At 39.1% G+C, this 27,788-nt stretch overlaps 1 protein-coding gene across 2 annotated transcripts in view; it reads right to left on the bottom strand.

Moving 5' to 3' along the window:
• Positions 1-27,788, bottom strand: part of LOC117420904 (FERM domain-containing protein 3) — a 126,785-nt gene that overhangs the window by 20,366 nt on the left and 78,631 nt on the right. Inside the window, exons 4-10 of one of the 2 annotated variants that reach the window (XM_034034646.3) lie at positions 25,752-25,830; positions 12,648-12,745; positions 11,201-11,324; positions 10,926-11,013; positions 10,302-10,390; positions 5,523-5,586; positions 1,597-1,632 (exon numbers count right to left, since the gene is read on the bottom strand). In XM_034034646.3, the coding sequence (XP_033890537.3) occupies positions 1,597-1,632; positions 5,523-5,586; positions 10,302-10,390; positions 10,926-11,013; positions 11,201-11,324; positions 12,648-12,745; positions 25,752-25,830 (578 nt within the window). The remainder of the gene's footprint in view (positions 1-1,596; positions 1,633-5,522; positions 5,587-10,301; positions 10,391-10,925; positions 11,014-11,200; positions 11,325-12,647; positions 12,746-25,751; positions 25,831-27,788) is intronic. The other variant, XM_034034647.3, reaches the window with a different exon arrangement.

Genomic DNA, 27,788 nt, shown 5'->3' with positions numbered 1-27,788 from the left:
GAATGCTTAAAAAACTCTATCCGACATGTTCATTGTATCTTATTCTACTGTTTATGCAATTTGTGAACGAAAATTATTGAACTCAGTTCACGAACAAAAACATTCTTTAAGCTGGTCATTTGAGACATATAACGATTGGGATGCACAATAGGTAAGATTTATAGAACTCGTTTTTAAGCTACAATCACTTTAACTAGAAACCACAAACAACACAGTTAACTACAAACAATACAAAAGTAGACAATACAATAGAAAAGTACTACATAACTGCTTATTATCAAATATTTACTCATACATACTCCATGCTTCTAGCTAGGTTAACACAAAGACCAGTTCAGCATTAGACCACTCATTGTCAGTCCCTTTCAATCTGAAGGACCAGCTCTCAAGTAAAACTATTTTGCTCTTTCCCATTGACGGTCATATTGTGTTGTGGTAACAATAGAGGGATTCCATTGTACATCAATAACATATGAGGATGCCAGTCTATTACTGGGTAACATTTACTACATGCAAATCACATTTGAATGTTAAATTCTGAATTTGCAACAGTCGACCCTTGAAATGATATTATAGTTTTGCAATGGTTCCAAGGGAGATGCATGACTAGCTAAATAAAAAAAATGTGAAATGGAGAAACATGTGTGCATTAAATGTTTAAACACAAAGTTCAGGATGTTTTGTTCTGCAAGCAAGACTGCCATGCTGGGAGAGAGGGAACTACAGAAGACTGAATCCAGCACAGATCTTGTTTAAAGACACTGTGTACCATATGTACTGTACATTGCATATAGATATAAATTGGACTAGATCTACTGAACTTATGTTCCAGAGCAAGTTTTATAATAAAAATATATAAACTGTTGAGAAACAACAGACCAAAAGCTTAGTTAATCCGGCCTGCTATGAGTTTATAAACATGTAACAAAGAAGATGAAGACATATGGACATGTTCAGGACAGGTGTCTTTTTGAATGATTCCAATATTCAGGTAAGCAACAGTAGAGATTTTTTTAACAAATTCAATCTGATATATTTATTTTTGAATGGTTCAAATATTAAGGTAAGCAACAGTAGAGATTTTTAACAAATTAAATTGTATATATTTATTGTGAGAAGCAAACAACCAGACAAGCAAGATGATTTTTAGATAGTTTCTGTTTTCTCTTCACTTCAATAACATATTTTTATTTGTATTTGTGTATTAGTAGGGCTAACAACTTCTTATGAATAAGAAATGCCAGTCATCTTACTGTAACTAATGTATTACTATTATTCTTGTTGTTTAAAATCACTGTGTATACAATGTTCCATTATAAAGCACCCCTGTGGCATCAGTAGAGCTCCTAGAACCACGTTCTAATGCTCTATATCTACCTGTATATATATGGTTAAGATAACCAATATTTCACACCTGTAACAAGTTGCTCTTTAGTGACAATGGTGACTGCAATTGTTTGGTAGCTCAAACTGTTCCTTTTTCAGATATATGAGTTTGGTTATTGATGTTCTACTGTAGTTCCACTCTTGGAAATGTCATTTGATATAACCAAGGGGCTATGGAGGCTATTAGGCCTTCAATAATCTCTGACCCACCAGTTTATTACATTGCATCCTGCCCTTGAAAGAGATCTGTAATATAAACGAATCATTCATTTTATAGAATGAAATAAGAACAACATGGAAAACATCATCATACACACTCTAAAACATTACAGGTAATTATATTTGTGGGTAAAATATAATTACTAAATACCAGCTCTACTTTGTAGCACATGACTTATAATATGTCCTGGATATATCATTATTACACATAGATTAAGGGCCTCATTTACGAAAGGGCGCTAAACTTTATGGTGCGCAACTAGTGTGCATGTTAATGATTTACTATTGCAGTTTTATTCATTATCTCGTGCAAAACTTGGCATTTTATGGCGTGCACTAAATGTAGTGCTTCATACTATGGTAATCAGAATGAATATGTGATTTTTATTGTTATGCTGTGGCCAAGTGAGTTGCAGTGCGCGGGTGTAGAGGTGATGCAGTGCTCAAGGAATGACAAACACATAAGTTCATGGCCCAAACAATGTTTATTTTGATCCTGTTTCTAATCCAGGTCGTTATGATCGTAAATGATAATCCCAGGCAATACACAGCACTGTTAAACACGTGTTACAGTCCCGAAATAATAAACCCAGTATTAAACACACACGCTCACAAGTCCACAGTGAGTGCTAACGTGCAAATGGTGAAATACAATTTATTCGTGCACAGTGGTGAAGTGTTGTCCGGGTTTGGTGCTGGCCTTAAGTGACAGCTCAGGATCGTGTTAGCCGTCTAACAAGAACAAACAAGTATAATTAGACACGACAAACAAACAAAACACTCACGATATGTTAGTTCTTCTTTAGCGGTTTGCTCTTAACCATAACAAAGGAACAGATCGCCTAGCAACGTCCCCTTTTGTACCTTCAGTCACACCCCCTTGGTTAGCGAGTGCAACCGTTTCTCCTCCAGTCCGCTGTTGCCACATCGCTTCCCTTCTGGGGCGATGACTTGGTTTACAGTAGCTCTGCCCCCTTTCTAGATGGCCGACTTCCACCTTTCCCTGGAATGAACTGTCAGACCATCCAGTCCGGGGCACTCTGTTCCTTTTACACAGTGCCCTCACAGGTCGGAAGGGAGATTTATAACTATGATTAATTATTTCTCTGTCACAAATGCATGCTGATGTATTTAAATGAGCATCCAGCTCAGAATAATGAGATGAGCTGTATTCACATGGTATTTACTAAAGGACGTTAATTTTAGTGCGCTCATTAAAGTGATCATGTATGCATATGGAAACCAGGCTTTAACCACTGATAGGTGTGCTATTTTTCTTGCCTGAAAACTAGTGATGTGCAGTTCGATTCTTTTTACTGACTTGATTAGTTTGATTCATTCAATTTAGTGAATCAATTCAGCAGATTTGTTCGTTTGATTCACTGATTGACTAACACAAAATAAATACATCTTGCTGAATTACTTGGTTATGAAATAATCTGGTAGCAAGGGCCATTTAAGTTAAGACTGTTCACTTGGTGAGCCGCACCGTCAATTTTTTTAAATTATATATATCATAATGTACGTGAAAATGTATATAGAAATTGTATGTAGGCCAATGTACTCAAATATACTACTTTACACAAAACATATTACCCCCACTGCATGATTCCTAATCATCAGTAAGTATGCAAGCACGGTTTCAATCAATTAATCAACATATTACTTCATGTATTTTATAGTACAGAAATAGGCAGATATAACTAGAAGCAGCTTTCCTAGAACACTGACAAAAAAACTCAATATCACAAATGTAATATAATAGAGGAAATAGAAGAGTATTTTACTTTCATTGGAAATCTCAAACAGTAAAAAAAAAAAAGATATCAGAGTATATAATGCTGTCTCAATATTTAACTCATATTCCAAAATATAACGTTTTTAACAGCACTGAAAAAAAAAGATCTTGACAAGCTGTGGAAATGCGAGATAGTAAAAAACAGTACCACTATGAAATGTACCTTTTTATGACTTCTGTCAGGACACTTGACTTTTTTTCCTTGCACACTTGATGATAACAATGTTCAATATGTGTTCTAATTCTAAAACTTTTCCACATAATGCCTGTTGATGCAGAATCCAGTGTAAGAAAATTGGTATTTCTGCATTTCTTTCTTTCATTTTTTCCAGCACTCTGCTAGCCAGTATTTGGTCGAGTCATATATGGTGCACACTCTGTTGTAATCCCAGTTAGTTTCTTCCAAGGTAATTCTGCAGTTTCCATGGCTTCTTGAAGTTTAAAAAAGTCCTTTCCTGTGGTTGTGTTGTTCATGACATCCACAGCACTTTAATTTCTTCTCATTTTCAGAAAAACCTTGTTGACTCCATAGCTTCATCATTTTCAGTAAACTCAAAACACGTTGCTTTGTGCAGCATGTCATAGTGACGTTGTACGTTACAAATCAGACTAGTGCCTTGCCCTCAAAAATTTTGAAATGTGTTCCACCTCCACCTTTCGCTTCTGTGACTTTTTGGCTACTGATTTTAAATTTTACACAAAGTAAAATAAATCATTTAAACAGGCCTTCGCGTCACTATCCTAATCAAAATTATGTGTTCTGTGGTGTTACACGTGTGCGTGAGGAAACGGATCCTGTGTGCTATTTTATTGGCTATTTTACTACCTCTGTGAGCTGTGATTGGCTTAATGGGAATGTCACTCATACAATGCAGACCGCACATGTTGAATAGGCATGTTATATTATATATTATATTAAGAATTCCAAAATGATACGGTATATCAATGCAATTTTAGAAACAAATGGACGGGCCGCCAAAGATTGTGACACCCCTGCTTATTATTAACTATTTCAAACTATGTCATTCAGCTTTAACTGCAACCTATTTAATAAACTGCAATTTACAAAAAGAAAAAAACCCTGCTAAAGCTCACAGGGAATTATATTAAATTTCCCACACAGAGTACGGGTTTAGAGGACGTGTGCTATTGATTGTACTCACATAGCACTGTCACCCCGATCCATGGAGCCTGCTCTGCAGGGTGGCAATGCCGAGAAGGAGGACATTGAGGCTATGTCTCATCAATCAATATTTCTCGAGTAAGCAGAACAAAAAGAAAAATATGCCATTGCACAAAATTACTTTTATTGTATATGCATTAAAGCAGAAAGGAAAGGGGCTTTTTTTCTTTTTTTACAACAGACAAGGAATACATGTTCAAAGTAAAAGGTAAGCAGTGCAGTTTCACTTTACGTTGCCTCTGCCTGTCCCCTGCTGAGTGCTGTGTCTGTTGATCGCTCATTTTCGGTCAGTGTAAGCCACCTCCACCTTTCACAATAAGCTACTGACCAAGCCTGGACTGCTGGGGCTTTTGATATCACAGTGGTCACTGATAAGTCTCTTACATTATCGTGCACATTAACTTATCGCTCATAATACATGTAGTGAGCACGGTATGGTATGTAAATTAGCCAAATACTGTGCACGTATTTGAATGCATTTTCTGTTAGTAAATGGGGCAGTACATTTAGATTTATCGAGCATGTTAGGCTCACTGCTTTATGTGCGTCCTAACTCCTTTCCTAAATCCTTTTGTAAATGAGGCCCTTTGTGTATTATTATTTTAACTGGTGGTTAAAGACACCTGACCCTTGGATTTCTTATGGACTACTAATGCATAACTGGTAAACAAACCCTGGTCACAGTCACAATAATAAGAAATGTTAACAATAACAATGGTGTAATAAATAATCTGCTCTAAAGCAAACACATTTCAGAACATTTAGAAAGTGAACAATCTTCTAAAGAAATACTATATATATATATATATATATTTATATTTATATATATATATATATATATATATATATATATATATATATATATATATATATATATATATATATATAGATATATATATATATATTATATCAGCTTGATACATGGCTTTAGCTTACCTCTTTCTGAATGCCTATAATGTAAAAAGTCTTCGCTTCGAATTTCAATTTGCTGACATCAGCCCTGGAATCAAAAACAGATGCTGTCAAACCAAATTTCTTCCTAAATATTTAAATACTATTAGATGCTGCAATAACTGATTAATCATTATCAATTACTGCACTCCTTGTACTGTGTAACTACTGACTTTGTTTACTTAATGAAAGGATTTTGAAATGTGGATAAATGATGCTGTTAAATTGGCACAGTGTTTCACAATAAGACAACCAATCAGAAGCTGTGAAAACTGCAATTAGGCCATAGCTGTTGGTTAAAATGTAAAGGCGCGCTAACTATAAAATCTTTATTGGTCATCTATAATTGTGCTTTTTAGGATATGCACGTCAAATACAACACCATAGATAAACTTCTGCATCCTGGTGCTTTTGCTGTGGGTCACATGGTCAGACTGCAGCTGGATTATTGGAATAAGTTTGAACTACGACACATAATGTGGTCTTTGAGATACCTGCATATTCCAAATTGAAGTTTAAACTGCTGTGGACCCGTGTTTTAGCTTGTGCAAACAGTAATGACAAAGAACATTTAAGCAGCACCGGTAAATTCATATGAAATACTACAAAGCTGCAGCACATTCCCTAATCAGGGTTGTTAGTTGAGAAACAGTGCTGCTGAGATGCTTGAGATACAGACCCAGTGTTGCCCTTGGAAGTGTATTGACTTTAAGTCCCTTATCAACTCCAGAGCACCACCTCATCAAACAGCATTTGCTTAAAGACAAATGACTGAAACTAAAATTATTTGCAAGATCATGTTTTTGAATTTACACAGTAGATCAACTGCAGAAGTTATACATTTACAGTGCAAAATACATGTCCATTAGTGCTACATAATAAAACAATAAAGCCCCAATTCACTAAAACAGTTTTTAAAACAAGTTAATTTGAGTTTGTTGTCAAATGTCTCTACATTGAAGTGAAAGCAGTACCCTTTTAGAGATACAGGTAGCAGGCATAGATATTGTAACTGATTACATAAGTGATTACATAAGTGAATTACAGTTAATTTAATAATTAAAATTATTGATTGTTAAAGTAACCAGACTGCACTTAAAAATTGTAATTTAGATCTCCTTTGTGTGCTGGGCTGTGTTGAAATGGGAGGCTGATAAGAAACGTGTGTTAAGTATACAGTTTCAGACCTACAGGGTAGTATAAATTGGCAAACAGTGTCTAAGAACGCCAGCCGTCTAAGGGCCACACATCCAAGGGCAGTCTGAGCTGTGGCAGTCCGAGCGAGGACAGATGGAGCGAGGACCTTTTCCAAATCTCTCCCAGTGGCTACTAGAGGCCTCATTCCTACTTTCACACCTAACGTCTGGATCCCCTGGACAAAGTAGGCTCACTTGTTCTCCACTCCCAGAATGAACACTGGTAAGTACCTGCTGCACATACCCTTACTAACTCCTTGTCCCCCTACGCTGCCTGCTACAAACTTGAAAATATCCTTTTTCAATTGTTGTTCCCTGACTAACAAATCTCTGCTTCTCAGTGAACTTATAACTGATACCAATCTTGATTTTCTCTGTCTAGCTGAAACCTGGCACTCTGTAAACGACATGCACTCGCTGCATCTAGCCACCCCAAAGGGCTATTCCCTCTTTGACAAACCTCGTCTCACTGGCAGAGGCGGGGGCACTGCTGTTATTGCAAATTCTGTGCTCGCTTCCTGTTCTTTCTTTGCCTGCCTTTTCTTCATTTGAGCATCTCGCCATCAAGCTCCCCTCTCCCCCCTCACCCTTGCTGTTATCTACCGTCCACCTAAGAACAACTCTGCTTTTATTGCTGTTTTCTGAATTCCTCTCCCTTGTCTGCACTTCTACTGACAAAATCCTACTCCTAGGTGACTTCAACATTCATGTTGACTTGCCTTCCTCCCCCCTAGTGACCGACTTCAACACACTTTTGGACTGTCTTGGACTCTCTCAATCTGTCAATGTCCCCACTCACACCCGAGGATCTGCTCATCACCAAGGGTCTTGATATCTCTCTTGATATCCATCTCAGATATCTCTCTCTGACCATTTCTTAATCACTGCTAATATTAATCTCCCTGCTCCTTCCTCCGCTACTGATACTGTTATCTCCTTCCGTCCCAAGAATCTGCTGAATCCTCTGAAACTCTCGGAATGTGTCTCTTCATCCCCTCTAACTGGTACTCTCCCGTCCTCAGTTGATGATGCAGTGACCCTCTACAACACCACCCTTACTCATACCATTGACTGTTGCCACGCTTACAACCAGAACCGTCAAGAAAGATCGAAACTGCCCATGGTACACCCTCGAACTTCGAGTGCTTATGTCTGCCTGCCGCAAGCTTGAGCGCAAGTGGAGGTCGTCTGGACTAACGGTTCACAGAGAGATCTGAACCGACCATCTCGTGAGCTACAGGGTGAAGTACTTCTCTGAAATCATAACTATGGGACACGGTAAACCCAATGTTCTCTAAGACCATTGACCAAATCCTACATCCAGCCACTGACAGATCCATCTCCCGTTCATCCTCCTCTCTTACCTGTCATGATTTCTCCTCTTTCTTTCAGAACAAAATCAACAACATCTATTCTACGCTCTCCCGCCACAAACCCAGTTTACTACTTGACCACCTTGACTCTCCTCCGGTTGCTCTTCCTGCCCTCTCCTTCTCTCCTCTCTCCATTGCTGATGTCTCCGGTCGACTGTTGAAATCAACTACTGCCACATGCCTCCTGGACCCCTGGCCGACCAACCTTGTCCATCTCTTTGCCTCTGATCCATTATAGGCTGGGCCCTGGACTCTGGACTCTGGCTCAGTTCCTGCTGCCCTTAAGCTTGCCCGAGTTACGCCATTACTCAAAAAACCCTCCCTCGACCTGGCTGACATATCTAATTTCCATCCCATCTCCAATCTCCCTTTTCTCTCTAAAACTCTTGAAAGGGCTGTAGCCAGTCAGCTGATGAAACATCTCACGGATAACAATCTGCTTGAATCTCTACAGTCTGGCTTCTGACCGCATCACAGTACTGAAACTGCTCTGCTCCGGATTGTGAATAATCTCCTGCTTAATGCTGATGCTGGTGCTCCCTCTGTGCTTGTCCTCCTTGACCTAACAGCCATTTTTGACACCATAGATCATGGCATTCTTCTTGACTGCCTTCAGAAGTATGCTGGAATCTCCCTGGATGTCCTCTTACCTATCCGGAATGCATGCAATCTGTTTTCTATGCTGGACGTAGTGGCGTTGCAAACCCAGTCACTTGTGGTGTCCCCCAAGGAACTGTTCTTGGGCCTCTTCTCTTCAATATCTACATGCTTCCCTTGGGTCACCTCATCCGCCAACACAGACTCATGTTTCATTCCTATGCTGACAACACCCAGCTCTACTTAAAACTTGACCCTGGAAGCCCCTCTGCCATGGTCTGGCTCTCGGCTTGCATTGAAGACAGAGAAGCTTGGATGTCTGCCAATTTTCTTCTGCTTAACACTAGCAAATCTGAACTCCTTCTAGTATGATCTAAAACTCAACTTAAGAATCTCAATATAGCTGCCCTGAATCTCGGAAACTGTCTGCTGCTGCCTTCCCCCACAGTACGAAGCCTTGTTGTACTTCTTGACAACAACCTCTTCTTTGATGCCCACATCTCCTCCGTGGTCAAATCTTCCTTCTACCATCTTCGAAACATCTCCAAAGTCCGTCCCAACCTTTCCCTCCCGGATGCGGAGATATTTTGTCATGCCTTTGTCTCCTCTCAACTAGACTACTGCAACACTATATGGTGGTCAACCAGCACACACCATAAACCGACTGCAGCTAGTTCAGAATGCTGATGCCAGGATCTTTATCCTGCTCACCTACAATGCCCTTCATCACACAGGGCCTGAGTACCTCCTCAACTTGCTGACCCTCTATGTCCCTGCACGCAAGCTGAGGTCCTCCGACTCTGGCCTGTTTGTTATCCCCAAGCAAAAGTGCACCACACTTGGAGAACGCTTGTTTAGCTTCATGGCTCTGACTCTTTGGAACTCTCTCCCAGCTTTGGTGCATGATGCTCCCACCATCGCTTACTTTAAATCAGCTCTCAAGACCCACCTGTTCTCTCTTGCTTTCCATGTTCTTTAAGCCGGATATCTGCTATTAGCTGCTGTGTTGTTGCTACTATTTCACGTATTATGCATTTTTCACTGTATTTAATGTATTATGCATTTCTCTGATTTTCTTCGTGTTACTGCATCTTGTAAAGCACTTTGTGATTGTGGTCCACTATGAACGGTGCTATATAAAATAAAGATTGATTGATTGATTGATTATTATCCTCTGTTGGAGATGGAGACAGTACAGATTTACTGAAACATATACTGTATGTATTCGTGTATGGGCTGATGTGGGGTCAAAAAAGGTTTTAAGTTAATAAGCATAACATGTTTTGAAAATTGAATTTATGCAAAAACTGGACACTATACACAGTGTTTTTAACTTTGAGCAGTTGGTTATTTGCCTGTGGTTTTGTTCTCAACCCCACCAGCGAGATAAAAGATGCATGTGTTTTTATTTATCTGACGGCTAGGAGTGTAACAGGTACCTGGGGTCCCTACAGGTACTTACCAAGCTACTTCCTTTAAGCCTGTACTCTCATATATGAACTAGATTGCAGCTCCCCATCTAACAAGCTAACAGGCGCGCCCCATTGCCCACATTGTACACCACAATAAGATGGTTTATAAGAGGTCAGTGTGATTACCATTTTAACAAGTGAATCCTCTTATTCCCCTGGAAAACCACAAACCCTGTGGCAGTAAATCCTAAGAAAGCTGTTGATCCAGTAAAATCCTAAAGAAAACAAAGAAAACATCAATCCACAGCACATCCTGTATTGCATGGAGTGCATACAATACTGTAAAGGGACAACATGCACAAACAGCAACAGTGTTTATCCTAGTTTTGCATTGTAATTGTTAATATTTGATTTAATCGCTAATAATCAACCATTACCACGGAATAAAAGGTCAACTGCCCTGAACAATAGCCAAAGTCTCCAGCCGAGGAGGCTACAGTGGGTTTGTCTTTTATTCAAGGTAATGGTGGTTATGACACATGATTTTTTCAAAGAGCTACACATACTGGTTTAATTATTACTTTTTAAGGGTGTTTCTATTGAATCGGTAAATTACTCTGAATCAATATGGTTTACATTTCACTACAAAAGCCCACCTCATGTATGTCAGTACACTGATAACGGCAAATTGTTAGTCTATTTTATACATCTTTTTTTAATACTGTTGTTGTACCTCAGAGTTTGAATTTACATCACACTGTATTGGCAAAATACAGTTTATAAGCCAGTGCTGGACAACAAGTAAATTACCTTGCATGGGTGAGGGTCGACCCCATAGGTTTCTAAAGAATGTGCTTTCTGGAGAAGATTTAATTCAGCAAGAGCTGGACTCTGACCTCTGAAAAATAACACAGAACGTTATGTCTACTATCAATCATAGAAAGAGAATATACATCTGCTGATTTAGTAGGGTTTTTTTTCATTGTCTATTTTCCCAGGTGTAATACAAAGAACAAAGAAATTGCATTCAGATACATGTACATCTTTTTTTTTTTTTAGTTTTACAAGTAGCTGTTCAGAGATACCTGAGTTCATTTTTATGTATTTCCACAATCTTCTTTTCTAGTTTTTGCGTCTGTTTGGGGAACAGCTTGAACTCGGTGATGTAATCATCTGGATGTTCATCAGGTTCATAATCCCCCAGCTCATCTGAATCAAAACAATGGCGATTATGATCTGAGGCGCTCTGTAATTAAAAGCTGAGCCAGCAGTCACTGAAGAATTCAGCTGGAATCAGAGTGCATAAATAGACCTGGACAATTTATCACAAACACATGAAAAATCTGGGGATCTTATTAGACTCTGATTCATCTTTTGAATCTCAAATTCTCAAAGTCACCATTGATCATGCCATAACTCATATGCAGCTTATAAAGAATGTAGCTGCTAGCGTTTTCCTCAGAAATAAAATGAGACAATATACTGTAACTCCTGTGTTGGCCTCAGGTATTGCACCAGATTATATAAAGAGGCAGCAGTGTGGAGTAGTGGTTAGAGCTCTGGACTCTTGACCGGAGGGTTGTGGGTTCAATCCCCAGTGGGGGACACTGCTGTTGTATCCTTGAGCAAGGTACTTTACCTAGATTGCTCCAGTAAAAACCCAACTGTATAAATGGGTAATTGTATATAAAATAATGTAGTATCTGTATAATGTGAAATAATGTGTAATGTGATATCTTGTAACAATTGTAAGTCGCTCTGGATAAGGGCGTCTGCTAAGAAATAAATAATAATAATAACAATAATAAAGGAGCTTTTATTCACATATGTACCTCCATTGATTTAATATCAGCTGATGCACGCTTGTTGTGCGTCCCACAAGTACTCACAAAAAGGAAGGGAGAGAAAGCTTTTAGTTTCTCAGCTGCCAGATTGTAGAATGCATTGCCACCTCATATCAGAAGTGCTACATCAATTAATGGTTTTAAGTCAAAATTAAAAACATACTTGTATAGCTTTTTTCAAAATTATTGTTTTAAAATGTGTACACTTCTTTTTACTTTTTAAAATTATTTTTTAATATTATAGCACACTGTATTTTATTTGGACTTACTTTTGTTTTGTCTTGTACATTGCTTTAGGTGTTAAATAGCATTTTATTTGGTTTAGATTTTATTTGATTTAAATACTGTGACTGTAAAACATCTAAAAAGTGTTTTTTTTTTTTTTTTTTTACAAAATAGATACAGGATGTCTGTTTTAAAAAGTCACCTAACTTGTATTTTGAGTTAGGCTGCTCAGAATGACTGTGTTAAGCATAACCCAACAGGCCAAAAAACATCCTTTAACAAGGTCCAATTTAAAGCTGTTGGGCCTAACTGCTGAGGCAGCACAGCTGCCAATCTTTTAACTTTAAATTGATTTACGATAACGTGTGTTTATTTTTTACTGACATTAACCATGTAGCCAATCAGTTATTTTTTTACACTGTACTTATAGTTTTATGTGCTTAACCACTGCCATCAGACTCACCTTGCACTATGCAGGCCCCCAAGTATGCTGCATCAGAGAAGGAACAAAGCAAGCGTCCATGGAATATGTCTCTCTTTAACTGCAGATACAACAGGTACCTGTAAAGACAGGAGAGAGGGGCACAGTTTGTTACACTCATTTACTGTCACAAACTCTTAGGAAACATTCAAAAAAGTGTATGGTTTAGAGACACAAGGAACTGTTAAGACCAAAAGTCACAAATTACCATAATATATCCTGTGCAATTATTCTCACCCACGCAAAAAACTAAACTGCAAATGCAAACTTGTTCTTTTATCTGTCTCTTGAGATAAATTCCATGAAAGTCTCTGAAGACTCTTCTTGTGAGTCAGTGATTTTTTTTCTTTCTGGATCATAGAATAAATTCATGGAATGAAATTCTTAACCCACAAGAGCCCCAACAGTAACCTCAATTGTTTATGAGAAGAAACATTGTGTAATTATTTAAGCTTAGCATTTTTGAAGTTTTGCAAAAATATTACTAAAATAAATAATTGTAGACATCTGTTTCTTGTAGCTTTCTTTCCTCATCCACAAAAGCAAAAACTTTTGCTACAAAAGATTTTTCCTATAATTATTTTTTTTTAGAAATTTCTAGAAATTATAAATGTCCATTGGGGTATGTAAACTGTTGACTACAACTGTATATATATATATATATATATATATATATATATATATATATATATATATATATATTAGGGTTACCATATGGCTCCAGATTAACCGGACGCTTTGAGACAGACCGGGATTTCAAAATTCCCCCTAAATTGAAAGTAATTCACGTATAAATGAGCTCCACCTCTGCTGAGATTAATCCTGCTGTGGTGGAATTGCTTGGGCGCAGCAAACAATTCACACTGATCAGCTGCTTCTGATCAGATCTTAATGAACGAATAGCTAATTTATCGATAGAGCAACGAGATGATGATGCGATTGTATTTGCAGAATAATATGGGCGATTGAATTTTAACAAACAGAAAAAAATAGCGACTGGCTGCAATTCATTCTTAGTATAATACAATTATCTGACGCGCATGCGGGTATTTAAGCACCATTATTAATTGTAGCTAAGGATGGTTCATTTACACCTTCATTTATTTCAATTTAGGGGCAAGTTTGAAATCCTGTTCTGTCTCGCAGCGTCCGGTTAATCTGGAGCCACATGGTAACCCTATATATATATATATATATATACACACACACACACACACAGGGCTTCTGATTATCAGTTTTAACCAATAAAAAACAATAAAACACCCATGTGGCAGGGTACCCTGTCCCTGTGTGCATTTTGTGTTATGTAGGGCTTCTGATCTTCGGTTTTAACCAATAAACCACCCCCGATACAAAAAAAATGAAATCGGATAGCCAATAAACACCGGAAAACAAAGGAAAAACTGTGGGAATGGTTAATCAATTCACGTTGACTTTACCCTATTCCCATTAAAAAATAAAACCTACTACAAAAATAATAATAAATACATTTCCCAGTGCTGCTGGGCAATGACCCGCCTTCCTGACTTGCATCTATAATTGACCACAAAACGTATAGTACAATTAGTAATACAAGTATAAGTCTCTTTGTGTATGTGTGTGCGTGTGTTAACAGTACAAAAATAGAGATTGCAAGCAATATATCGCCCTCTGCAGGTGCAATTCTAATGGTGGCACTTCCTCCATGGGTTTTGCCTATCTCGGTTTCTTCCCATTGAAATTGCATGACACGTGGTGCTTGAAAGCGTTCTCTTATTGGATCAAGCGCAGTGTTTTTTTTAGTACAGTGAGGCATAGCCACCGACCCTGTATTGCACATGTGCGAGAGAGCGAGGATTGAGAACAGTGAGAGAGTGTGCGAGGGAGCGCGTAACAGTGAGAGAGCGTGAGAGAGAGCGAGAGATACAGACAGAGTGAGCTAGATGCAATTTGAATTTTGAACTTGACAATTTTAATTATCGCAGTTACACCAATTAGGAAATAATATATTTGGAGGAACCATTAGTAATTCGGGAGGTAGGAGTGGAGCTCCTTATTTTATTTTATTTTTTTAATCAACAACTTAACTATTATAAATTTAAAATGGTCATTTTTACTATTAAATTCTTAATAAAGCTAATTTTTGTTTGTATAAGTCAGTTCATTTTCAATGTTGTCATAACATTTGTGCTTAATTGTTATGTTTATTATTGTTATTATTTATTATGAAATTGTTACAATTCTACTGAGATGATAAATTATTCAGTTGTATGCTTATTTCTGGACATGTATATGTGATTTACATTATAGTTAAAATACATTTATAGCTGGGGGATTTGCTTTTTTTTCTTCTAATTACATTGGTGGTTAAATGCAGAACAAGGAAGCACTAGCTATGGTGTAGCTCATGTAATATTAAAATACCATTTAATTATATTTAATTAACTATAATTCTCAAAAAAAAAAACTATTTAAAAAGAGCAAACATGCAATTTTTTTTATTAATGCAGTAGATTATATTACATTATTATTTTGTTTATTACAGTAGATTACCAGCAGTGAAACAGTAAAGACAGGGAGACAGACCAGAGAGAGAGAGAGAGAAAAGGAGAGATTGAAAAAGACAGAGTAGAATGCAGGGGGTCAAAATAAGCCGGCGATCGGCGCAATCCATTGCCTAATACTATATTTGCACCGGCTACTTTATTAAAAAAAAATATTAAGATTATTTTAGGGTATTATCATTCAGTCATTTTTTGTGGTATTATTGTACAGCTATACATACTGTATGCACCAAAAAAACAAAAAAAAACAAAGCATATTCCTTTTGTTGTGATATCGTAACAATATGTACCCAGGTGCTTGTGAGAGATATTGGGGGTTCATATACAGAGGCTGTACGCCTTAAGAAGAAAGGCGTGATGGGATATCATCTGAACACTTGTCAGCTGACATACAAATGCTTAAGTGCAGAGTTGCTGGATACACTCAGGTTTCATGCAACAGTTATGATGGTGACCAAACGTGTGTGAGTACTGTTGTGTTAAAACAATGTTAATAAATTTGTATAGTTTATTAACATACACTTGCCTATTGCTTTTCTTTTACTTATTCAGTTAATTTCATATGTTGATGTGCGTACGTCGTGACAAGTAATACATGTTTACTTATTTATTTTGTCTTAGAGAACACTTCGGCTATAAGAACACTTTGTTTGCTTCCCGAGGGGTGTTATTTCTTTAGCTGGAGACTAATGTACCAGGACTGAGCTCATGTAGTACTTAAGTCTCACACTAGAGAGTGCACCACTATTGCAGAATGTTTTGGAAGCTTCAGTTTTACACATTTAAAGGTGTGCTAACTACGTGTTTTTTAATTCTGTGTTCTGCTTGTATTACCAAAATTAACATTATTATTGGTTTTCATTGTATTGGGCTGAGAACCTTCTAATTCTAAAGGACATGCATATATTTCAAATGTTACAGATGAACTGTTCATTCTGCTACCTTTAGCTGTAGGTCACATGGTCTGGAGGGAGTCTGAACTGCGCCATGTGAAGTCCTTGAAATGTCAATGTACTTTTCAGGCATTTGTGCAAGTCTTCAGCTGGTCTATTGTATGATCAGAATGTGGGTAATCAAGGCTTTACAGGTATCCATTTACCTGGAATCCATTTCACTGCACTTGACTAAACTATAAAAGAACAGCATAAATGGCTTCACGTGGTGGACCAATCAATGCAGAAGGTTCAGGGGTTATTAGCTCAAATCTAAACACATGCTACTTTTGTTTTAACGGCACTAACATTTCACAGGGAATACCGTTGAGTTGATATTTTCACTGTGGGCTACAGTACTCAATACAGGAAATATGTAAAAACGTTTTATAAGGCTTCACGTTATGAAACGCACCTCATCCTGTATACTGAGTGATGTCACAAGTCACCTTCCACTTTGTTAACACTGATCACATCAACAAGCTTTCTAAGAAAGTTCCATTATTAGTAAAGGCAGTAATGATTTTGACAGTGAGCATGATGATAGGAGGCTGTGTGGTCCAGTGGTTAAAGAAAAGGGCTTGTAACCAGGAGGTCCCCGGTTCAAATCCCACCTCAGCCACTGACTCATTGTGTGACCCTGAGCAAGTCACTTAACCTCCTTGTGCTCCGTCTTTCAGGTGAGACGTAATTGTAAGTGACTCTGCAGCTGATGCATAGTTTACACACCCTAGTCTTTGTAAGTCGCCTTGGATAAAGGCGTCTGCTAAATAAACAAATAATGATAGCCATTATTGTAACTAATAGGACTCCAGGTTGCAATTGTACTTGGGCATATTAGATATGCACAGGGTGTCAGGTTGTTAATAAAAAGGATGCTATCCTGTTCCACATGAAATAACATATTCTGGTCTGGCTCTTCCCCTGGGTAACAATACGGATGAATAACTGTACTTGCTGACACCTTTGATATGTATGATAAAATATTGCCTGTGGATATGATACACCTTGTCAGAAATGATTTTTTCTTTTTTACATGTACTGTATTTAAAACATAAGCCAAGCTCTGCAGCTATAGAGCTTGTGTGTCTGTATCTGTATTTAAAAGAGCCTAAAGACTACAACTGTTTTTAAAGTGCGAAACAGCGCTGAACTTGTGTGATTATGTGCCCTTTCAACACCTCAAAACAGAAATGCAATTCATGGATGACTTGGCAGATAGCTGAAAACTTTACTGTGCAGATTTTTAACTGACAATACATACTAATTGTACTTCCTTTTCCAGACAGGGATAATCAACTCCCCTCCTCAAAAAACCTACCCTCGACCCTACCTCCCTCCAGAGCTACCATCCTGTCTCCCTCCTACCCTTCCTCTCCAAAACCCTCGAGCGGACTGTACACCGCCAGCTCTCTGCTTTCCTGTCCAACCACTCTCTGCTCGACCCTCTCCAATCTGGCTTCCGCTCTGCTCACTCCACTGAAACCGCCCTCCTGTCTGTCACCAACTCACTTAAGTCTGCCCGAGCTGCCTCTCTCTCCTCTGTCCTAATTCTCCTCGACCTCTCTGCTGCCTTTGACACTGTTGATCACTCTATTCTACTATCATCTCTCGCTGACCTGGGGATCTCTGGCACTGCTCTGGCCTGGTTCTCCTCCTACCTCTCCAACCACACTTACCAGGTAACCTGGCGTGGAGCAACCTCCACACCTCGCCCTCTCTTAACAGGAGTCCCCCAAGGGTCAGTCTTGGGTCCTCTCCTGTTCTCTCTCTACACCCGCTCCCTGGGCCCCCTCATCGCATCCTATGGTTTCTCATACCATTTATGTGCTGATGATGCTCAGATTTTCCTCTCCTTCCCCACCTCTGACTCCACCATCTCCTCCCGTATCTCTACCTGTCTGTCTGCTATTTCCTCCTGGATGCACTCGCATCACCTCAAACTCAACCTCTCTAAATCTGACCTCCTTTTCTTTCCCTCCTCCTCCCCCTCCTCTGATCTCTCTATCTCTGTTCCTCTGGAATCTACCACACTCTCTCCCTCTTCCTCCGATAAGAACCTCTGAGTCACCCTGGACCCCTGCCTCTCTTATTCCCAGCACATCTCCACTCTGGCACGCACTTGCCGATTCTTCCTGAGCAACATCCGAAGAATCCGACTCTTCCTCACCAACTACGCCACCCAGCTCCTGGTCCAGGCCTTGGTACTCTCCCGCCTAGACTACTGCAACTCCCTCCTGGCTGGCCTCCCTGCGTCCGCCACCCGTCCGCTCCAGCTCATCCAGAACTCCGCTGCCCGCCTGGTGTTCTCTCTGCCTCGCTTCTCCCACGCAACTCCACTACTCCGCTCACTCCACTGGCTCCCGATCACCGCTCGCATCCAGTTCAAGACTCTTGTACTAGCCTACAGATTCTTTGACCAGACTGCACCCAGCTACATCCGGACCCTCATCTCTCCCTACACCCCCACTCGACCTCTCCGCTCCGCCTGCACTAGAAGACTGGCTCTGCCTCCTCTACGCTCCCCTGCCTCCAGAGCCCGCTCCTTCTTCACCCTCGCTCCGCAGTGGTGGAATGACCTTTCTACAGATGTCAGGACCGCCCAGTCCCTGACCACATTCCGGCGCCTCCTTAAGACTCACCTCTTCAGACAGCACCTGTAGAACTTCTCTGTTTTTCCCCTGGGACAATTTCACCCTTCCTTAAATGCGCTTTATTTACTTTTATCTGCCCCCTATTTTACTGCATTTAATCCTGTACTTCAGAGTACTGCAATCTGCCAAGTGTTTAATCTGTAGTATTTTGTAGTTAATCATATCCTGATGTAACTATCACTGTTATCTGCTGTATTATTGAGTTGTATTTTGTCACACTTGTACTTGCTTGAACCATAGTCAATGTATTTGCTTATGATTGTAAGTCGCCCTGGATAAGGGCGTCTGCTAAGAAATAAATAATAATAATAATAATAATAATAATAACTCAGACTGTGATACAAAGACAGTGATGAGCGAAGAAATCACAGTGAAGCGTGTAATGGTGGCGTTTATCGAACAAGTTACATAATTTGGCCAAATGTACTCCTAGAGCACCATCTTATATTAAATGTGTATTCAATTGATTAGCAAAATAATTGCCTGGGCGCAATTAAATAAGAATTTTGCATTCGCAATTATTTGCACTGCGCCTATACTTACATCTACCCCACTGAATGCTAATTTATAACATTTATGTTGAATGGAAATGGCAGTTAAAGCAGTTGTGCTAGGATTATGCAGTATGTTTAATTGAGATATTCTGTTTGGTGCAGAGCTATAGGGTTTGACTAAACATTACTAGAAATCAAATTAAAGATCCTTCTTAAAACTCAATACTGACTACAATACTCAATCTCATTGCCAAATAAAACATGCCTAATAAAGCAACCTAAGCTTTTCTTCAGGTGTAATGACCATACAGTTTTTATATATTTAAGAAAGCCAATAAGTCAATTCACTATCCACATATATGTATTGGGACAGCCCTCAGCTCAGTGGTAAAGGCAGACTCTTTCCTTTGCGTAATTATGTTTGTGTTGTACAAGGTAGAACACGTACTTACCACATGGTACCACTCATTATATCAAAAACTTTGAAAAAAGAAGATAAAACATACTCAGCTTCAGTTTTACTTCCTGAGCAATACTGTACAGCTAGTACAGGATCATGGGAATTTGGCTCGCAGAGTGGCATGTTTGTTGTGGGCAGTATAAATAAATGTTTTCTAATAAGGTAAAGTACACAGAGTGCTAACATTTTATACATATAGCACTGCACTGTATTGTACTTTTGACTAAACTGGCATGTTTTATCAGTGTTTTCTGTAGTTTTGACTCTATCACCAACAGTGACACACAATGTCACCAGCAGACTAGGTTTACAAGAAAGATATTCAGGTTCATATGTTAAGAACTATGGTACATAATGTTAACGATTATGCTAAAGTCTCTTTTATGGTAATAGTAGCTTGCTACTACATTTGCAAAACTGGAGACGTTTGTAAAGTTTCAATTTTCATTTATAACCTGTGGATTCTCTGATATATTATATGCAGCAAAAGAGGCAGCATTTTCTTACTTCTCTGTCTGTTGATGCCCACGGTGCTTGCAATGGACCAGTTGTTTCAGATGATTCCCAGCTTCATGCAATGCATATCACACACTTGTACAAGCAAACTGTTCTTTAGCAGATGTTTTTTTTTTTTTTCTGTCGTGCAATCCATGCAAACAAGGTTTCTGACACAGAGCCATTGATTTCCTAGACAAAAACAGCACTCGCTAATGGCTCTAAACCAGACCTATCTTGAAATCAGGAAGATGGCTGAGACCCTGGAGACAGAGGGATACACTTGTAGCCCTGATACACAAAGGCTGAGTGAAATGAGTGATTGACATTCCAGTGCATGGTGTTAGTAATCACTTTGTGAGCGACAGTAGTCTAAACTCTGTTACCCTGAGTAAAGCCCAGTAATGATGTTTATAACTAGAAGCTGCATCTCATTCGTCATCTTGCCTGAAGACAACTTTTTCTATGTTTAATGTCCAGTTTAGAAAGCAATGTTAATAAAAAAAAAAGGCGTAAGTCTGTCTGCAGGGTTCCTTTCTGTCTGTTTTACATTCCTCTTTAAAAAAAACCCTTTAACCTCACACCATATCTCCCCACCAATAAGCCAATAAGGTTTTAACAAAAACCATTCTGCAGCACATACTTAAAGAGAAAGTAGCCTCAAATGTTCTTTATTTGTTAAATGTTTGACACTGCCCTCACATTTTTATGTTTGCATCCATTTGAGTGGTTCTTATTGCAATTACTCAAATACTGCTTTTCAGTTGTATTTGCCAGCCATAGCTATAGAGTAACATAGGCTGAATCAGCCAAAGCATGTTTATAAAAGTAAAAGCAAGCACCAGCTAGTAAACATCTAGTTATCAAGTTTCCTTTTGTTTTGCTGGCAGTAGGTGACACTATCTATTCATTATATAAAGACTTGAACTTGCTTGTTGTTTGGAATCACTTTTTATCTCATTTTCTGTTTCAGTCATAACTCTTGGTTTTATAAAACACGTTTAAAGAATCCCTGTGGCCTCACCAAAGTATAACTAACAACCCGAACCCCTGCAACATTCTGCCCCTAGTGGAAGTGAGAAATACCACATTCTGTAGAACAATCTGGTGCACTGTCTGCATTTAGAGAGAATACATGTAAGAAGACCTTTTAAAGCCACAGGTATTCAAAATGATAACAAACATTATAAAAGGTAGGGGTACATAAAAAAAAAGAATATGTCATCTACTTGCTATTTAAATAACAGTTTTTTGTTTTTTTTTACCACACTGCATAAGTTAACACAGTTGAGTGATTTCCATTATGCATTGAATTGCCCTGGGATCAAAATCCCTTTCAAAAGAGACTGGAATCACACATCACTTATCTTGCCATCGTGTGATCAAAGCCTGCTCTTCACTGTGTCATTCCAGCAAAAGCTCATTAAACCTGTGCATGGGAATATTCCAACCTAGCTTCCAGCTTCATTAATAATATCACAGAGAGGTTCTGGTAGTCAGAAATGTCACTCCTGATCTTATTAGCATATATAATCTGCAACACAACCATCTGATTTCCTCATTAGCTGCCTATGAAGTTCTTACAAAAGTAATACTGGTATTATTATATGTGAGTGTTGGTAGAGTGGTATGAAGCACCATAGAATATAAACCACTTCAAATATTGGATGTGTAGTCATAAATAAATAAAGAGCTGGGAAAGGGTAAGGCATCTTTCAATAGATATTCAAAACATCGCCTGCTTGGCTCTCAGGAAGGCTTATATACTCCAGAGTAGTCTTAGAGCCATCTGAGCATTCCTTGAGAGTCGGCTAACCGAGAGGCATGTTGTAAACAACGCCCCCAGTGTCAGCTTCACTCTGCCATTTCCTTGGGAACAAGATTCTCAGCTGAAGCTGCAGACATGACAGACCACAGTGATCAGAGCCCATATAATATGTGAATAAACGTTCTGTATTAAACAAGCGCAGTGAGTCTGTTTGTCTCACGAAATGTTTCAGTTATGTTTCAATATGATTAGAAAACCTGCTTCAAAGATTACCACTCCTGACTGCAACAACCTGGACATATTCCAAAGTCATGGCTTTCTGATGCTCATTGAATACATTGCCATGGGAAATAGTACTTAAATTCCTCTGGGTTGGTTGCCTCTTGTTTTCATCCTAATTAATCGTGGTAGTGAATAATCTACTTCAGCTTTTTATCACATAATTAAATGTATTGTCATCTCCAGTATAGTTTTACTTTGATATCATGAGCAGCATCGCCTTTTCTGCAATTGAAAAATGTAAGACAAGAAACAGAGGGGAACTGTTTAAATACAAAGAGTGTATTTGGCCTGTGGGGACTTTATTAAAAAACAAAGCTCATCAAAAAATCAAATCAGTCACACATGCTGAGTAGTCGCAACTAAACGTATCCTGTTAAAGGAAAACTAGGGTCTTCAAAAGGTTATCAGAGAATATGTAAACAGATTCAACCACTGGGAACTTTCAGGATTTTCTAGTCATATAGGTAACAGTATAATTACTTTTTGTAGCATTATGCTAGCGATGTATAATGACAATCAGGTCACTTGATATAAAGTTGGTGAAGGCAAGCATACAGTATAACAGCAATAACTAGCAAAGGCATTTTGACTAATTTCTGTCTGTCTGAAACATTTCATATTTTATGTTTCTGTGGGTTTGTACTGCTAGTGGCGTCCATCATGCAGTCTCATGGCCTAAGTAAAACAAATATTTTCAACCATACCAGCCAGAGTACAGAATTGAGGTCTAATCCAAATGGGTCCTTAGGTCTACATTTTGTTTTGTTTACAGGGATAGGACTTGCATTGTTAAAAACAGGGATTCGAAATGGAACCGGAACCAGAATGATACACGAAAAAAACCCCAACATTTTTCATGGAACAGAAACAAAAAACAAAACAAAATTAATTTTGGAACGAAAACGATATTCAAGATTTTGTTTAATGTTTTTTTTTCCCCCCTTTCAGCCTGCTCTTTTGGTCTCTTTCCGTTGTTTTCAAACATACAATCATATTAAAAAAGCGTTCTTCCCATGGTCTTACACCTCAGTGGTCAACAACAAAGCATTACATCACAGCCAGCTAATGAAATTCAACATTACATTTAGCTTGATTTTTCGGAGCAGCCAGCGAATCAAATAGCACTATATCTGCCTTCAGTTCAGGCTTCCACCTTGCGGTCAGCTACATGCTGGATCCACGTTACGTGATCAGTCTTGTATTCGCTCAAAATAAACAGGTACTGTTATTAACTTATTATTAACTTATGTACACATAAAACAAGCTGCAAAAGTATATTGTGGCAAGTGAAGTGCTTTGTTAATAATCGGAGGTTTGCTAGTTATATTCCTGGATATTAAGAGTTAAGACATTTTACCGTCTACAAAACATAAAATATGTACAGGGGCGGGGTGTATCCCATCACAGGGTTACACTTGTTTTATCATTTGAACTGACTATATTATTCACCAATCAGTTAAGTTTTTCTTGACAGATTGAAATTGCCCTCTTAAGCTTGGGACACACATGAGTGGCGCGGAACTACTAGCTGGGAGCAGTGAGGGGCGGTACTGCAAAATAGGTGGACACACTACAGTATGCGGTGGCGGTTTCCAAAGTAAATCATGACCCTAACAATACAGCCAAACTGGACACAAATTATGGACTGGAGTTCCAGTGATGATGAGACGGAAGAGGAAGAATTTCAAACTAAATTATATGCCATTTAGTAAATCATGACCCTATCAATACAGCCAAACTGGCCACAAATTATGGACTAGAGTTCCAGTGATGATGAGACGGAAGAGGAAGAATTTCAAACTAAATTATATGCCATTTAGCAGTATAAGTCGAGTATATACAGTTATTTTTTTAAGAAAATATTGTTATTTACCGACCAGGTAAGAAATATAAGGAATTGTACTGTGCAACAGTATGTTTCCCATCATCTCAACGCTACCTTGTCACTCTGTGTTTCAGATTTCTTAGTTACATTTTAAATAAACGGCAATGAAAGAGGTGTTAATTTAGTAGAGCAACCATTCATTATGTTTTTTAAAAAAAACGCCTTATGATTCTGAAAGTTTCATTCCCCCCCCCCCCCCCCCCCCCCTTAACTTTCTGTTCTTACAGAATTAAATATCAAGAACTGTATTACCCCTAACAGGTACCAATAAAACCAGGCCAAAATGTTTTGAATGTCTTCTTGTTACTTATGTGTGTGATGAAGTAGTATAAGATATTAATCACACAAATCATGTTGATGGATATTCTGAAGTTTTCATCCAGATATGATGTATCATGCATCCCAAACCACCCATCTGATTGGTTACAGCTAGAGTTGCCGTGTGGGATAATTTCTCAGCTGCAAAAAATCGCTCGCCTAATTCTGCCGATACTTTTCCGCTACAGTATTTTTTCGTCAATGTGAGTTCAGTCTCATATAATAAATAAATAATAATAAAAATAAATGCTGAGCGATATGCGCTGCAAAATGCTGCTTTTTCCACTCATGTGTGTCCCAGGCTTTAATGTGTTCAATGTCTGCAAAGCTGGTTGAAAATGCTGTGCAATAGTATGAAAGAAATCTAATCTACTGGCAGCCATGATGGTTGTTCAACTTAATAAAAACCTCTCCTGTTAAAATACAGTACAGAAACTGTACAACTGATGTACAAGTTAAAAACATGATGTCTGGTTCTTCACTGCTATGTTAAAGAAATCTGTTTGCAGGTCTTGTTTTCTGTCATTTGGTCATTTAAACTGGAGAGTGAAATCTCCCCCACCCCTTCATGGTCTTCTTTCCTGTCAGTAACCAACCAGCTTCTTCCTATAATGACTGATATGCTTTGCAGCCAGTAAGATTATTTGACCCCCATGACACTGCTGAGGTGAAATGAACTAGGAACCAGTATTAGATTTCCTGGAAGGCAAGGTAAGACAAACAAGACATTTCTTTAACCTACAGTAGCGCAGAACTAGATGTCATGTTTCTTTAACCTAGTACAGTACTAGATGTCATGTTTTAAAATGAAAATAAATGTTTGCTAGAACAAGTTTTTCTTTAAAAACTGCAAATTTGAGACATATATAGGCACAGGTACATTTATTAATTCATGTTCTAGCTACAACCACTTTAAACATGAATTGTCTGATTTATATAAACACACACATATATATATATATATATATATATATATATATATATATATATATATATATATGCTACATATATTTCTGTGTAACTTTTGCTACTGTCACATCTCAGTGGACAATCCCTTTATGAATATGTTTTAATCTCTCAGACTGTAGGTCCCCAGTATTTATTGAAGGGCAGTGTTTGTTTGTATATATATAAACTTGAGTCGTACTCGCTACAATCCTGGGGTCGACATCCTGGAATTTTTAAGAAACACCTTCCTACTTTGTTGACATCTCAAACAATTTATAATCTCTGAGCATATCAAATTATAAAGTACCTGGTAAGCTCTTCTTTTATCTTCATGGGCTCGTGGGGATAGAATTTCACTCTAAAGCACATGGTATATGGTGGATGAGCTGAAAATTGAGAACAGATGAAAAAAATATTACTAACACAAGTAAGGTGTATGACCGTCTGTACTTTCAAAATAGCTACTGTCATGTTTTGTGGTAAAACTGTCAGACTTGTGACACACTGTTCTGCACTGTTTACAGTATGTCCTGATAAAGACATACCTTTATCAGGTACTGTAAGTTAGAAGTTGAACATGGAAGCCCATCCACCACCACCAGCCTAACAATCCCTAAAAATGTTAGAAATGTAACCATTACTGTATGGGTATTTACCTTCGAAAGACTCGAAACCTGAATAAGATATATCAAAGCTGCTCATAGAGTCTGTGACGCAGTCATGGCCTGCCCCAGAGGGCACAAAAGCACTGTGGTCACAGACCTCTACGTCATTTTTCCTTCAAGCCTGCTGCAATCATGGAAAGGTTAATGGTTACATTTATATTTCAGGGAACCAGAGTTATAATAATATCCTAACGTTTCCTTTCAAGTACGAAATGTAACCATTACCATACGGGTAGGTGTACCATAGCCGTCGCAAGGGCAATATTGGAGACCAACAAGAATGCTATGAGGCTAAGCCGAGAGGCTGCTCTGTGCGTTACCATACGGAACCCCAGTAACAAATAGCTAGGGCAAAAAAATGGAGAAACTCACCTCTATGCTTGTGTTGTAAGGGTAGACTAAGAAGCCGCCCATAACACTCTAGTTCCAAAACCAGGGTTTTGAGTATCCACCACAGTCTGTAGAACCTAGTATAGGTATGGGGAGTAGCCTACACCGCTGCATTGTAAATGCCCTTGACAGATGCACCATGGAATAAAGTCCATGAAGTTGCCATGCCCCTGGTGGAATGGGCAGTGAACTTTTCCGGTGGGGACAAGGTGGCCAGCTGATAGGCAGTATTGACCGTGTCTGCTATCCATTTGGACAGCCTCTGATTAGACAGGGCTTGACCATGGGACTTCATCCCATAGCAGACACAAACTGTTCAGAGTGCCTCCATCTTTTTGTCCTGTCAACATAGTACGCCAGGGCCCAAACTGGGCAGAGCGTATGGAGTTGTCGCTCTCTAGTAGACTGGAAAGGGGGTGGATGGAAAGCCTCCAATTCCACAGACTGGTTGACATGGAATGCCGAGATCGTCTTCGGCAAAATCGCAGGATTGGTAAGCAGCGTAACCTTTGTCCTGGCCTCTGTAAAAAAGAAGCATGCTTTTGCAATAGAGAATGCCTGCATCTCACACCTCTGCAAAGCAGGTGAGATAGCAAGCAAGAAAGCCGCTTTGAGCCATAAATATTTAAGCTCAGCTGAATGCATGGGCTCAAATGGAGGCTTCATGAGTGCATTAAGCACCACGTTTAACCTCCAGTGAGGAACAATGTCTTTCATAGGCAGCCAAAGCCGCCTAGCCCCTTTCAAAAATTGCCCCGCCAGGAAGTGAGCCCCTGGGGAGACCGAGTCAATTTTGACATGGCAAGCTGAAATGGCTGCCAGATAGGCATTTAAAAAAGGTCAAAAAGGTCCTGCATAAATTGCAGTATAACTGCCTGTAATGGAAACGCGTGGATGGTGCTCTGGCATTCTGCAGGGTGTCAATGACCCCACTGGACAGACCCAGACGGATCCAATGCTGCCATTCAGGGGCCAGACCCAGAGCTGCAGGCTCGATGGGTTGGGATGCCATAAAGTCCCCCACACCTGACTGAGCAGGTCGCGGCACTTGGGCAGTCTCCATGGATGGCCGCTCAGGAGCTGCATCGTTGATAACCAGGGGCTACTAAGAGCACCATGGCCCAGTCCTGCCTGATTTTCTCCAGACACAGCGGGAGCAGGGCGAGCGGTGGGAAGGCATATAACAGTTGCCTCAGCCTCGTGTGAGCTGGCTCTTCGCATGATGCACTGTAAGGTCCAACCGTTGACGATGACCGGTGACAAGTTACGTGTGGGCCACTACCTGTGCT

The sequence above is a fragment of the Acipenser ruthenus genome, chromosome 1 (assembly GCF_902713425.1).
Source record: "Acipenser ruthenus chromosome 1, fAciRut3.2 maternal haplotype, whole genome shotgun sequence".
In the NCBI taxonomy this organism is placed as follows: domain Eukaryota; kingdom Metazoa; phylum Chordata; class Actinopteri; order Acipenseriformes; family Acipenseridae; genus Acipenser; species Acipenser ruthenus.
The sequence above is the reverse complement of the archived record's forward strand: the minus strand, read 5'-3'. Positions and strand labels throughout refer to the sequence as shown.